Source organism: Falco biarmicus, chromosome 13 (genome assembly GCF_023638135.1).
Source record: "Falco biarmicus isolate bFalBia1 chromosome 13, bFalBia1.pri, whole genome shotgun sequence".
In the NCBI taxonomy this organism is placed as follows: Eukaryota; Metazoa; Chordata; class Aves; order Falconiformes; family Falconidae; genus Falco; species Falco biarmicus.
This window is the reverse complement of record NC_079300.1, coordinates 16299642-16313774: the sequence shown is the minus strand read 5'-3', so window position 1 is coordinate 16313774 and position 14133 is coordinate 16299642. Positions and strand designations below refer to the sequence as shown.

The 14133-nt window shown below is 44.3% G+C and overlaps 1 protein-coding gene across 2 annotated transcripts in view; it reads right to left on the bottom strand.

Moving 5' to 3' along the window:
• The window catches only part of PLOD2 (procollagen-lysine,2-oxoglutarate 5-dioxygenase 2), a 54974-nt gene extending 51270 nt beyond the window's left edge, over positions 1-3704 (bottom strand). The window contains exon 1 of one of the 2 annotated variants that reach the window (XM_056358790.1): positions 3355-3704. In XM_056358790.1, the coding sequence (XP_056214765.1) occupies positions 3355-3463 (109 nt within the window). In that variant the 5' untranslated portion in view covers positions 3464-3704. The remainder of the gene's footprint in view (positions 1-3354) is intronic. The other variant, XM_056358791.1, reaches the window with a different exon arrangement.
• Positions 3705-14133: the final 10429 nt, after the last annotated feature.

Sequence of the window (14133 nt, the reverse complement as noted above, 5' to 3'; positions counted from 1 at the left end):
TGTATCTACACGAGCAATCATCACCCATCTGAAGTGGAGGACACAGATGCTACACGCATTTCTCAATACTCCCCGGGCAGCTGGGATGATGGTGCCCCAGACACAGGCAACCCAAGTGCTGTTTCCTGCTGGATCGGGTCCGGGGTGCGTCTCTCTCTGCCTCTCTCCTTACCTGTAAGAGGTGAGGGGCAGTGTTTCCATACAGGCCCCACAGCAAGGGCACAGAACTCCCATGAGACCTAGAGGAAGTTTTTCCCAACACAGGCTCACATAGCACTTTTAGATACTGTGCTGACAATATGGGGCGAAAGTAGCATCACTAGAGAAGCAACAAACAGAAAAACCAGGCAGAGACACGGAGGCAGGCATAAAGTGCTGTACTTAGTGCCTCTATTCCACCCAGCAGGCCAAGTACTTTCAATACTTGTAGCAAGTTAAGATGGTTGAATGACCAAATTCCCTCACTTGCACACCACAGGTGCCTCAGAAGGAGAAGCCTTTCAACCACTCACTGCGATCACTTTGGCTGAGCCCAAGAAAAGTCAACAGAAATGGCAGGAGCACATGCTGTATCTCTGAGGAAGTCCTCCCGCAGTCAGGCCAGGCAGCCATTACTGCCTGAAGCATTTCTGACCGGCATTCGAGGGCACCAGGGCGGAGTGAGGCCTGCTGGCTCAGAGCGCTGCCGAAGCCTGCCCAGCTGCCTACACCACCTGCCCGGAAAGCCGGCCGCTGCCGGGGCCCTCCCGGTTCAGGAGCACACGCAGGCAGCAGAGAGCACGGGGCCCACCTCCGAACCTGCTCGCTTGCCGCCATTACAACCTGCGGCCCCAACACCTCAGCACAGCCATGCTCCAGCCAGCCAGGTGCCCACAGCCGCACTGGGGAACAGCCTCAAAGGCAGCAAAGGTATTTCCCATGCAGACGGCTCACTAATAAAACATTTTAGGTGGGAACATCACGTACGTCTACTGCCAAGAGAAGCATCTGCTTCTAGAGCAACAACAAATGTCTTTTCCACTCGTGCTCCGCACATCCTGGATGCATTAAGAGATAAGCAACATGCGTGCAGCAAGCACAACACAACAGAAGCATTTTAACACTATCATTTTAACACAGAAACTTTTGTATCTTCACTATGCAGAAGCCTGTTTCAGAGCTCAATGGTGCTCTCGGCAATTTCTGGAAACACAAACCTCCAGTGAAGGAGCACAGGGGGACCCCTGCAAACGCAGCTCACTGCTCCAGTAACCGCTGGTGTGCAACAGGCAGCTCTCTCACTATAACTTCTCCAAGTCTGAGTGAAGCAATAAAGTCTCATTAAGAAATAAAGACACAGCTTGGCAAGTCAGTTTCAGACACTCTTGTTACAGCTTACTTCCGAACCAAGAGACAGTTATTAACTGACTGCTTTAAAAGCCAATGCGCAAACTGCAACTTTGCCTGCTGCTTTACACTATGTTGTACAAAGTACCAGGAGACTAGAAATTAAAAAACAGATTTCTAGAACTGGAGGCACAGTAAGGGTCTGCCCCTCTTCAAGCAATACAGCACAGACTCAGGGCAAACATTTAAGGGTTAAAACTGGAACTGAAAACAAGTAATGCAGCAGGCAGTGTCTGGGGTCACAAAACTACTCAAGCAGCGGTTCCGAGCAGAGCCTTCTACAATTCAGGCTACACAAGTTTAAGTCAAAAAGAAAAACCTCCTGTGTGAACACCTACATACAAATGTATCAGTACTTTCTAGCACTATAATTTGTGTAGCATCATTGTTATTATTTATATATACTAGTAGTCTCTTTTTTTGTTTGCTGAATCACACAGTGTTGTCTGGACTATGTACTCGTTGCTTTTCACGCCTTTGAACACCAGCAGGATTAAAGAAAAATCCTTACCATGCCAGCTATTAGTTTATATCAGCTTAAGATCCCACATCTCAAGTACACAGTTAAAATAAATGCATTATTTAAATAGACATGTTTGAGAAAATAAAACTATGATTGCAGTAATGGATTTCCAAAGGAGTTTGACTTGCAATCTCACTGCCCTGATGACAGGCATAGGAGCTCAACTTTTTACTCCAAGCATGGCCCCGTAGGCTGCACCTCCCACCTCCGAGGGCCAGCAAAGGCTGAACGGCAGTGCTCACACGCCCCTGACAGACTGCAAACTACAGTGCACACACAGAGAAACCCTCTGAAGGACCAAAAGCAGTAAAGCATTAAGAAAACTGCAAATGAGAGACTGATTGAGTGGAGCCTGGTATTCATCAACACTTTTTTTTTTTTACACTAGTTATCAAGCAAGTCAGTAGTTTTCCTACCAAAACTAGAAATTGTTGACAAAACTTGCTTTAAAAAAAAAAAAAAAAGGAGTTTCCTTCTGCCCACCAGAAGAAAATTAAGCTAGATATTAAAAATAACCTGATTACACTCTTGAGTAAACAAGCCAAGAAATGAAACTATTTTGGACTTCATGTGGTAATAATCTAGCAGGATGAAATACCTTCATATGCGTAGAATAGAAATCAGAAGTACAGATTCTAAAACAGCGTTAGAGCAAGAAACACATTTTGGCATCCAGTTGGACATACATGTGTTTGGACACCTCTGTGGGCATTTCCTGTATACATTCTTTTCTTTTACATGCTGAAGATAAAGTTTCTTTCCATCTTCTGGCTCCTTAAAGCTAAAGCGACTGCAAAACAAGAGGAGCAGAAAGCCAGCGCAGGCTCTGCGGGGCGGCCAAGGGGCTCCGAGGTCTGCAGCTGACTTTGCATGAAACAGAAAACTTCACCAGCGGCTGCTACAGTTTAAAAAGAGGCGAGTGACGCTATGCTTTTCCCAGCCTTGGAAAAACACGTTCACCAACACCTTGTCACAGGGAACGGGAAGAAAGGGGGGGGTGGGGGGCTGTGCGTGAAAGTCAGGGAGACTCACTTCCCAGTAAGGAAATACTTTCTTTTAATGTGGGATTATGCATCTACGACCCACCCCGGCGGGTTAAAGCACTTTCAGCCAAGCGGTTCCTCCCGGGAGCAACCTGGGGAGCCCTGCCCGGCCCCGGCCGGCGCCGCACCCCCCTCCCGCAGCCCACAGCGGCATTTTAAACTGCGGGGCGGAGGAGGGGGATGGGGAAAAACCGAATCCATCAGGACAGCGGCGGTTCCTAGGCTGCGCACCGAGGCGGGAGGGCTTTCCCTTCCCGGCGGATGTCACCGAGCCGGGAGGCACAAAGCACATCCCCGCCGCCACCCCCGGGCCGAACACACCCCCTGCCGCCCGACGGCGCCGCGGGGCTCCGCCGCCACACCCGCACCCCCCCCGCCACGCCGCGCCGCGCCTCGCCTCACCTGCGGGGCCGGGGCCGGGCCCGGGGCGCCGCTCCGCCGCCGCCGGCAGCGCCAGGGCCAGCAGCAGCGGCAGGATGAGGCGCGGCGACCGGGCGCCCCTCCACGCCATCTTCCCCCTCCGCACCCGCCGGCCTGCCGCCGCTCCCCGCGCCGCCAGCCCCCACGAGCGGGGGGAAAGGGGCCGGGCGTGGAAAACGAGGGGGAAAGCCCGGTGCCTGGGAGGGGGGCAGACGCCGCGCCCGGGGTGCCGCTCCTCCTCTGCAACGGGCAGCAGCGAAGGGCGCTGCCGCCCGCCCCAGGCTTTATACGGCGGTGGGAGGACCCGGGCAGCGAGGGCACCCGGCGGCGCAACAGGAGCCGCTCGCAGCCGCCGCCCGGGTGCACGCTGCTGCCGCCGCCGCTGCCGGGGGAGGAGCGAGCGGAGCGCGGCCAAGCCCCGCCCCGGCCCCGCCGCCCCGGCCGCCGCGGTAGGTGCGCGGGGCCGCCGCGGACACGGAGCGGGCCTGGCTGCGGCGCCCAGCTGGCCCTGGGGGCGTGCTCGGCGGGGCCGGCCCTGCGGGAGCTGCACCCGCCTCCCCCTCCAACCGTTTCCTCAGCGGCGGACTCCCGATGAACGCACTCCCGAAACCTTAACGTTGTTCGGGAGGTCGCGGGCAGCTGCAGGCGCTCGTCTGCGCGCCCCACAAACCAACCCGATCCTTTCGGGGCTGGTGGCATGGGGACCGCGCTGCACGGCCGCTCTGCTGGTGACCCACGTACCTGTCAAACACCGTCATCTTACCATTCAGATTTCCATTGAGAAACAGTTCCAGGAACACCCCAAGAAATCACCACATCACTGAAGGCAAGCGTGGTGACAATGGAGGTGGTGTACTGGCCCACCTCTGCTCTTTTTCCTACTGTGAGATGAGGTACATTAACAAAAAATACTGTAAACGTCTAAAAGTCATGTAAAATTATAAAAGCAGATGGCAGACTATTGGAATCATCGTGGATTTACACCTTGGAAATACTATTTGAGGACCAAGGGCATAATCCAAACTAAAAATTAGTGCTGAAAGCAGGATTCATTTATTTGAGATCCACCTATATAGTCGTCAAATAGACACCTCATTTTTTATCCTAAATGTCACTATGGGCCTAACAGATGTGGGTTTTTTTGAGGCACGGAGGAAAGGAAAAAGGGGGAAAGAAGGGAAAACTTGACCTTGGCTACTGCAACCAGAAGAACTGCATGCTTTTGTTTGGAACCCAGAGCCGAAATCAGAGCCTGCGTTATGTGCCCAGATGAATTTACGATTAATTGGGGGAGCTCATTCTTCCCGAACCAGGCAGCACACACAGCAGGGAGGGAGGTACAGCAAACCAAAGTAAAAGACTGAGTCCTCGGTCAGAAGGAGCTCCTGCAACAGAAGGCCCATGAAAGCAGCACCTGGGAAATACTGAGAACCTAATCCTCCAGTGGTGAAGCTGCAGTTGCTAACTACAGGAGAAACAGACAAGACCTTCCAGTTCCTGGTCAATTACTCCTGACCTACTTTTTCCTGCCACCTCTGTCAGGCAGGCAGAGATTCACCAGAGAACAAAAACTTTTGAACACAGACTATGACCACACTTATGCACGCATCCATGAACAGCCTCTGCTCGCTCTTCCAGCACCACTGCTCCCATCAGCGTTTGTAGGCACAATAAACTGCATTAGCTGAAATCAAGCAATGCCATGAGTGGGATGATACTGCAAGTGCTTCTAGCTTCTTTTTTTAAAAAAAAAAACAAAACAACAAGTTCAAGAAATTAAGCCTATGAAAAATGAAGATGGAAAAAATAGTTACTATATCACAGCTATCGTTTTAAGGTAGAAAACAGGTTAACAAGCATTCCAAAAGAGATCCTCAACAGATCAAACCTCACCTCAGATCCAGAACAGCTTAACAGTAACACTTGGAGACAAAAAGGAAGTGTGATTACAAAGCTGAAAAAATAAGAACTCATCAGGAAGGAATTAAATCACAAGAGACACGTAGAACATACTTACCACCACCAACCATGAAAAAAAATGACAGATTTCTTCAATAAAGTCTGAGGGGAAAAAGACAGGACCATTGGGCATCATTTCAGAATACCATGGAGATGATGTCATGGCTCTCACGGATGGGACAGGAAGCAGACAAAGCTTCAGCCCTGAGAACTGAGAGTAAAATCAGCAGCTGAGTATCACGTACATACACAGGGCTCTGAGAAATCACAACCTGGCACCTCACCTCTGTCACAAGCAGCTGGTTTCATCAGAGACTAATACACAGGTGCTGGAACAGCACTGTTAGGTGGAAACCAACATGCACAAAGAAGAGGGAGCACCTGAGAGAAATGCCAAGAGACATCCTGTTATGTACGTGCAAACAGTAGCAGAGAAGAATGAAAAGAATTAGTGAAAGACTATAAATATGCAATAACAAAAGAAAAGGAAATATCTGACAAAGACAGATTTTTAATTTATGAGAAAAATGGGTTGCGAAAACTGTGATATAAACACTGCTCTTACCTGTAAGTGCAAGCCCAGACTTTGATGAAATACTTCTACATTTTCATGTTATTTTCTTTGGTCTCTTGAAGGCTAATTTCATTTTTAACTGTTCTTATAAAACGCAAGCTTTGCCCTCAGAGAGAAAACAGAGCTGAAAGCTACTCAAAACACTGCTTTCAAACTGACAGATGTGGCCAAGACATCTCCTATCCCCAGAGGCTTCGCTCGGACATTGGCTGATGGAAGGGAAAATGCTTGTGAAACTTCAGAACTGAGCTCTGCCAGCTGTGCAGTGCCCAGGGGCTCTGTCTCACCCTGCCTCCACAGACACTTGAGTCATAAATGCTGCTTTTGTCCAGAAATACCAACTTCAAGGCCTGAACTGGCAGCTGGTGGTTAGCAGAGTCTTCAGCTCACCTGATGGTGTTGCAGGCCGCTTCAGTGCTGTATTACTGTTGTAGCCTACTCAACACTTAAACCTCTGAACTTCTAAGTAGGAACTTACCCTCAGATCAAAATAATCTTAAAGAATAACATAGACAGTGTGTAATGTAATGTGCAAGTATGCCTGTTATGCTACAGAGGTTAACTCCAGAAACAATTCCTACAAATGTCCCAAGAAACAATCTCACATTCTTGCTACTGCCACCATTTCCTCCTTTGACTTTTGATTTTATCAAGGCTTTTTCCCTTTCCTCTGCAATAACGCAACTTCTTAATGAGAAATTAATCAGTTTGGTTAAGCAGGCACGGAGGAGGGGAGAGCATGCATTGATTGTTAGTTGTGGAGCTCTGAACATGGGAGGCCAAGGGGTTTTCTTGTCCTAAAGCTCCAGCAATAGGGAGCAAAACCAGAAAGGAAGGACTGCAAGCAGCCCTCACTTCAGAAAGTCACTGTGAAAAGTGATTTTCTAACCTCTCAATCAGTTGCCAAATTAATTTATTTTTTCTTCAGACCCAGTGCATTTTCAACAGATCAGCAATAGTATCTAGGATTCAGCTGACACATATTTGGGCAAAATTCTACAGGACCTCTGCAGGAGACAACAGCTTCCTGAATCGTTAGTAATCTCCGTTCCTTCAGTGCTTTTTTCCCTCAGGTGTCCAGACAGTTCTTTTACCATCTCAGTAACTCCCTGTCTGTATCTGCCTATCCCTGTGTCCTCTTCCCCATCTCTTTCCTAGCTGTCTGTAAGAAATCAGAAGGTTGGCAACTTCCATCTTCCCCAAACCACCAACAGTTTTATATTTCAGAATGTGTATAGCTGGTGCCATATGGAATGGAAACAGACAGGATTCTTTGCATCGCCAGCCCATCACTGAAGCCAGAGGGAGGGGGGTCCTGTCGTAGGAAGCTGCCTTCTAAACTACAGAAGCTTCATATGAGAGACATTTTTCACATCCTCTAACTACTCTACATTTCACTCTTTACAAAAAAATATACAGTCTGTGCTCCTGTTGTGCTTTGCCTGTCCTTGAACTCATCTCACCTTGAATCTAGGCCTCAAAATATCTTCTGTTATTCTGGAGCTGCACTAGAGTACCTTTTCCACAGATGCTAAAATGTGGCAGTGTTGGTCGCATGAACTTCCTTCCCTAATCTTACGACATTGATATTGTTCATTATACAGTAATAAAAACAAAAGATAAGAATAACAAGATCAGTCTGTGAAAAGCCATGGGACAGAAGGAATTCTCAACAATTCACCAGCAGCAGTATTTCAAGAATAAATAAAAAAATATTCAAGGATCCTAAATCTTCAATAAAGATCATAAAGAGTTTTCTAACAGATTATATATTTAACATATAGCAGCCAAAAGTCTATTTTGTCTGGGCAAAAGTCAGTCATTTCCCATGTATTTTCAACAGCAGCAGATCATTAGTCATTTGTTATGGAGAACAAATTCATTCCTCTCCCATTCTATTCTAGCTTTTCCTCTCAAATATCTTTCTAGTTGCATAAAGTTTGTCCTCCCATTGTGTTACAGAGGTAATTCCATAGCCCTGTGATTTTTTTGCCAGGGTCAAGTGCATACAAACTGTAGAATTAAACAGAAGGTTTTGGCTTTTCTTTGTTGTATCGGTGATCTAATTTATTATCTAAAGTAGTTACCTGAGTTCATCTTTGAACTTAGATTAGTGAAATGCCTTTAAGTTAGTAAGTCATATCTATTTTTCCACTTAAATTATTTGTGTGACCTCTAAAAAGAAAACACTAGTTTTGAATTCAACACATATCGCTATTGTACCTGAGTTGGGGTAGCTGAAAATAGGTGTTAGTTATAGAATAATACTAATAGAAATTAGCATTCCAAAGTAATAGAAAGTTTAAAAATCCCTTTTCAGTCATGGGAAAAAACGTTCTTCACATATATTTCACTTATATGCTCGTGGCTATTTTAATTTGACCACAAGCCAATGAGACACTAAAATTAAACTAGAATTAAAAAAAAATTTCTGTGCAAATTACATCAATATGAAGGTGAACACCCATCTGGCATTAATATGGCATTAAAACGTGCATCGCATTGCCTGACTTAGTATGTGTATGTGAGCTTTTAATAAGGGCCTCTTAAGTACTTCAACCCTAATAACAAATCTTCCATAGCCAATTTATTTCCAAGAAATCAAGTTAAATGTTATTGAAATCCTACTCTCGCTGTCTGAAAATAGTTTCTCTTTGGTTGCCTCCCTTTAATTTACCCTCAACTTCACTAAGAAGATTTCTTTGAGTTGCTATCCCAGTCTTGTTATTACGGGCACAATCGAGCCCATCGCTGAGATGTGCTGAGCACTCCGCAAGGGTTCTGAGACCCTGCTGATTTCAGTGGATGCTCAGCACCTTTTGCTGTTGAGTACTGAGTGAATCCTTTGGGCTATAGTCATAGTTTCTTTCCCAAGCCACCCAATCAGAAATTACTTTGTTTCATTCACTCATTTATAATTATAGCTATAAACAGCCCATATGAGAAAAAGATTAATAGTGTTAGCAAGCATTTCCAGGGTATAATCGGTTGTCATCCCATAGTTACTCAAAAGATTGAATGAGTGGCTTTGAAATTACAAGGAGAGTTACATTCTTTTACTGAGATGGAGCAGCGAGACGTGAGTGCCCATGAAAAAGCCATGCTACGTTTTTGTCTGTGGTCCATCCCTTGGCATTTATGACATGATTGCTCCAGCCTCAAGGTCCTATCCTGCACTACAGAAGTCAGTGAGCATTGCAAAAGAATAAATCCTGCTGACCTGGCCTTAAACCAGATGCTTTAGATCTCCACCACTGCTTCTGGTGGACCCAAAGGTCTGAACCCCATTTTTTGCTTTCATTGTATTCATTTTAATGTGATTTATATAGGCACAAGCAACTGAGAATTAAATCCTGCAGAGTGTGTCTTGTAAACCCTGCTGATCAGGGTTGATCTTGTAAAGAATTCAATCCCATCACCCAATAAACTATAAAATGCTTCCCAGAACCTCAAATGAGAGGTGCTGAAATGGATAATTAATCATAATGACCAATTTAAAGTCTTGCTTTTGTTATAGTTTAGGGATACAGAAAAGAATATAATGGAAAAGGAACTGACATTCAAGAAAACTGGCTGAAAAAAATGGTTGTAAACATTTACTGTGGGATTAATAGGAACTAGTGGAAAAATGTGTTTATGAAATTGTCTGAAGCTGGGAGTCTATGTGAGTGCTCGTGTCTATGTCAACAAACCATCATAATGTAAAAAATGTTCCTCTGAAGTAAGCCTGTGGCACTAAACAGACTGAAGTGTCACATGCGCATGACCAATAGAGGGGGGAAGGTCAGTCTGTGTTTTACAATAGTTACCCTAAAGCCTACTTTTTTTATCATTTCAGAAGCTTAATGGAGACTCCTAGAGTGGCAATTTGGGAAAACCGCTGGAGCAGAGAAGCATGTCCCACAAGTATTCCCCTACGGGAAGACATCAGATTTCATACTCTCTATTACTGGAATGGTTTCGGGCAAAGTTTTTTTTCCTGCCACTGCTCTGGGAGTTTTATGACTGTTCTGCCTGTCCACAATGATCTCATTCTCTCCAGCTGACTTGTATAAGGTAAATAGAAACTGCTGTCTGACAAAACCCAATTTTGACAGGTAGGTCCTTTTAGTAATATAGTTTGATTTATAACAAAATTGCCATTAAGTTCGTCTTATTTCCTACTTCCGTTATGATCTAAATGAGGAATCCCAGATGGCCCCAGAACAACTTCTGGCAGCATTTCTGGAGTGCTGGATTTGAGAGAGAAAGAAAGGAGATGGGCTGGCCATTATTTTGCTGCTGCTAGAGTCCCCTTGCACAAAGCCTTCCAACTCCCACTTTTCAGCAGGCATTGTGTGAAAGAGCAACCACGGGAAAGGTGAGGAAAAGCTAAGAGCCACAGATCCTAATTTAGTGCCTCTCTAAGCTGGTCAAAATACCATATGGCTTTGCAATACCCAACTATTTTGCCTCTTGACAAGAAAACCTTTCACAGGGAAAAAAAAAAGAGGTAGCAGCCAATAAAAACAAGGCATGGAAAGTAAAAATACTATCTTTAAATGAACAGTTAAATACAGTCACCAGGAAAGTTGAGGCTGTGAGCAGTGTCCCTGACACGAGCAAGAAAACAAGAAAATCTCATGACTGAATCAGTAGGAGATTGTACTTTAAATTTAGAAACATTTAGGAGCTAAATACTGCCTTTGAGAGTTTTTTTTCTCATCCTCTTCATCTTGCATTGCATGTGCCCATAGTTTTATTTGCTAAAAAGGGATAGGAAGGGAGGCTACATTCAGATCACTACTAGGGAACTTTCTCTGCAGAGCAAGGGTCACAACTGTTAACCCACACTAGTGCACTTAATCACTTAACTCAGTGACTGATAGGGCAAAGTGTGAGAGCAGGACGGATTCAGACCTTCAATACTAAAATAGGCAGGAGTTAATCAAGCAATGAAAAAGTTTTAGCTTCCATGATGTGTATTGTGAAAGTGAAATGCATTCAGTCTGGCTGCTTCTTGTCGATTGTACTTCTTAGGTCAGTGAGCAAAAGTACGCATGCTTTTTTTTAAGGCTGGGAACTTTACTGTTCTCAGCTTACATGGGAAGGGGCACAGAGGAGGCAAGCTTTGAATAGCAGCATAGTTTTTTATAAATGTGATCCACTCTGCATTCAAGACAACTCACCTATCTGCTGTTCAGAGAATGACTGGAATAAATTGAGATTCTCAAGAGGGCTCTTTTCGAAGGATTTGGAAATTTAATTATTTTTTAGCACATCATTCAACAGAAGCCAGAAGAATGGCTACTTTGAATCTTTGAAATAATTTCTCAGAGACTGCAGTTTGTGCTTCTGTAGTTGGGATGCTCAGATAGATGAAGTCTCTAGCTAATGTAATTCTGATGACTTGTCCAGGTTGGCAAAGCCTGACATTGGACATCTTGTTCCTGTAGTCTGGGCTTTAGGAGGGTAGTTTCAGGGTGATCTGGCTACTTCACTTCCAGATAATCTGAAGACTGTACAGTTCAAGGCAACATACAGATTGATTCTATATTAGGGAATGTGATGGAATGAAATTCCTTCCTATTTAAAGGAAACTACACAAACTTACTTTATGTATTGGAAGAAGGCAGCAACTTCCTCCAGAATGGAGAGGAACGTCATGATGAATAAATAGCAGGAGACACAGGTAGCCCAGAAGTGCTCCAGCACTATGAATAGCTGTTCATAAAATCCCAAGAAGAATTAAGAAACTGGCCAAAATCACACAGAGTCTGAGCATCACATGCGGACGAGCCTAGGTCACTGTTGTCTTCTACTCTTCCCTCTTCCTCAGCCTTCCTTCACTCCATCAAAAAGATATGTGTAGTATGTAAAGCTGTAGCCAAAATCACTTTTGTAGGGTTTAGAAGAATAAAAATTACAATACCCAACCTAATACTGTCTTCTGATAAACTGTGCAGGCAGCCTCTATTCCAGGGTACCTAAAAGAGGAGGGAAACTTGGTAAGCACAGAGCACACATCCCCAGGATGCTCCTAGTAAATAGCCACAAAATAGCCATCCTGTTGTCATAGCAAAGAAAAGGAGTAGACAAGTCTCCTTTCCTTGCATCCCTGTACCAATGTAAGGATATTCGTGCCTTTGAGATATTTATGCATTAACAATATCCTTTGATGTAGCCAGAGAGAAATAAGGAAAATCTTATAATCTCTGTATCTGACTCTGGCAGGCAGCTACCTAGCAAATTATCACATCTGTAAAACCCTTACTTACAGGAGAGTCTTATTAATGCGTCTGTCTCATTGTGCTTACATTCTGCCTGCTAGAATTCAGAATTCTGCTGAAATAAGGCTAGTAGAACTCACTGTAGCTCAGCTGTAATGCTTCCCACATGTAGTGGGGAATATTGGTATTACTTGTTCTTGCATTTGGGTTCCCAGGGTGGGATTTGTACACCTGACTCAGGAAAAGAAAAATCAGTAATTGCTACTCTTCTTACTCTGCTTGGAAAGGCTGCGTAAACAGTTGTGTTAAGCCTAAATTGTTTCTAACCGAAGAGATCTGAAACAAATTATAAATAAAAATATCCTTTACACCAGTCATTTTCATATTATTTGCCTTGTGTGCATCCTCATTTTCAAGAAGCTGCTTCTTCACCTTTTCTACTAAAATATGCTTATGCAATGTAGCCAGAGCTGTGTTAGTACTGTATTAGCCTAGTCTCAGTGTAAAAGTTCTGCAGGTCCATACGTACTTCATTCTCTGTGTTTCATGACAGGGACATGTGACTACCTTTTAGCTCAGTCCCCTTTTATCGTGTATCATCTTTTGTTCTGCCAGCTCTGCATGGAGATGGCTCAACCACACCACCTCTAAGTCTGCCAGGCTGCTCCAACCTGGAACAGCACTCAGAAACATCAACACGCCTTTCTAGCCTTCAGTAAACACAGTCAGCCATGAGTACACTATTTCCAGTCACATGGCCTTCACCTTTTTTTCATGATCTTTTTGAAGCTGTTGGTTCATGAGATGTGAAAGTCAGATCCCAAGACTGTGGATCACTTAATCTTCTCACTGTGCATGTTTTTTTTACTCCAGTCATTTGGAGTGTTTGTACCTCAACTGAATGCAGAGCAAGGGAGATGTTGGATCAGTCCCCAGGAGGTTAGTGCTATCTGAAAGATTTCAAGCTGCCAGGTGAATAAAAGCCATGTATCCATACAGTGTCCATGAAAGTCATTTTGAAATTACATTGTGTGCAAGAAACTAGGAACTACTACAAATGTTACTAGTGCTTATTATAAGGCAAGGCATTTTTTTTTCAACCTTGCTTTCCTAAATAGCGCTTCCATATTATAAACAACTTTTGAAGTTTTTCCAAGATAAAAACTGTTCAGTGAACATCTTTCCTCAGACAGGAGCATTAAGTAATCCTAATAGATTACTATTGTTAATAATAATTTAATTTTATTATTGCTATCAGTTTCATAAAGCTGGTATTGTTTGACTCCAGAGGAGCATCAGACACATTGTGCACAGCTTTGTAGTGACAGTCTGCAAAGGCCTACCAAGCACCATCTGGGCTAGCAGGGCACTAACAATCTGAATGATGATGTTGAGACTAATATTAAATATTTACTGAGCCATCAGGACTCCTCAAGTCACTATATAAAGCTGTTGTGAGGTATTAGTATTGCCACAGGCTATTCATGGTACTCAGTTTTAAAGTTCACCCCCCTAAAGACAATAGTGATAACTTTCCCAGCTTTCCCATCCAAAGAATCACTTGCTCCCAAAACAAAATATAATCTTTAAATTGGACCATGCCTGAAGTAGCTACCAAAGCCAGAGAGCGCACTATGTTGCAATTTCCAAAGGAAACCACAGACAAGATAAAGGCAATAAAAATTCCCCTTTAAATCACAGCAATTCAAGAAAACCCATACACTGCTTAAAGCCAGACTTCAAAACCTCAGTTGCAGCCTGCTTCACTTCTTGGTACCTTGTGTGTCTTTTTCCAAATCAGTGTCAGAGAGGATGAAGATTCTTGTTGTAGTAAGAGTAGGCCATTTAATCCTGCTCTTCGTATCTTCCAGCTGCTGTTCATGAGCAACCCAGCTTGCTGTATATCAATATGCATTTGTTCTTTTGAATTATTATAAATAATTCTCTAGTTCTCAAACATTATTTTAACATTTAATTACCCCTGTGCTCTAGGACTATAATTGAGACAGCTAATGGTGC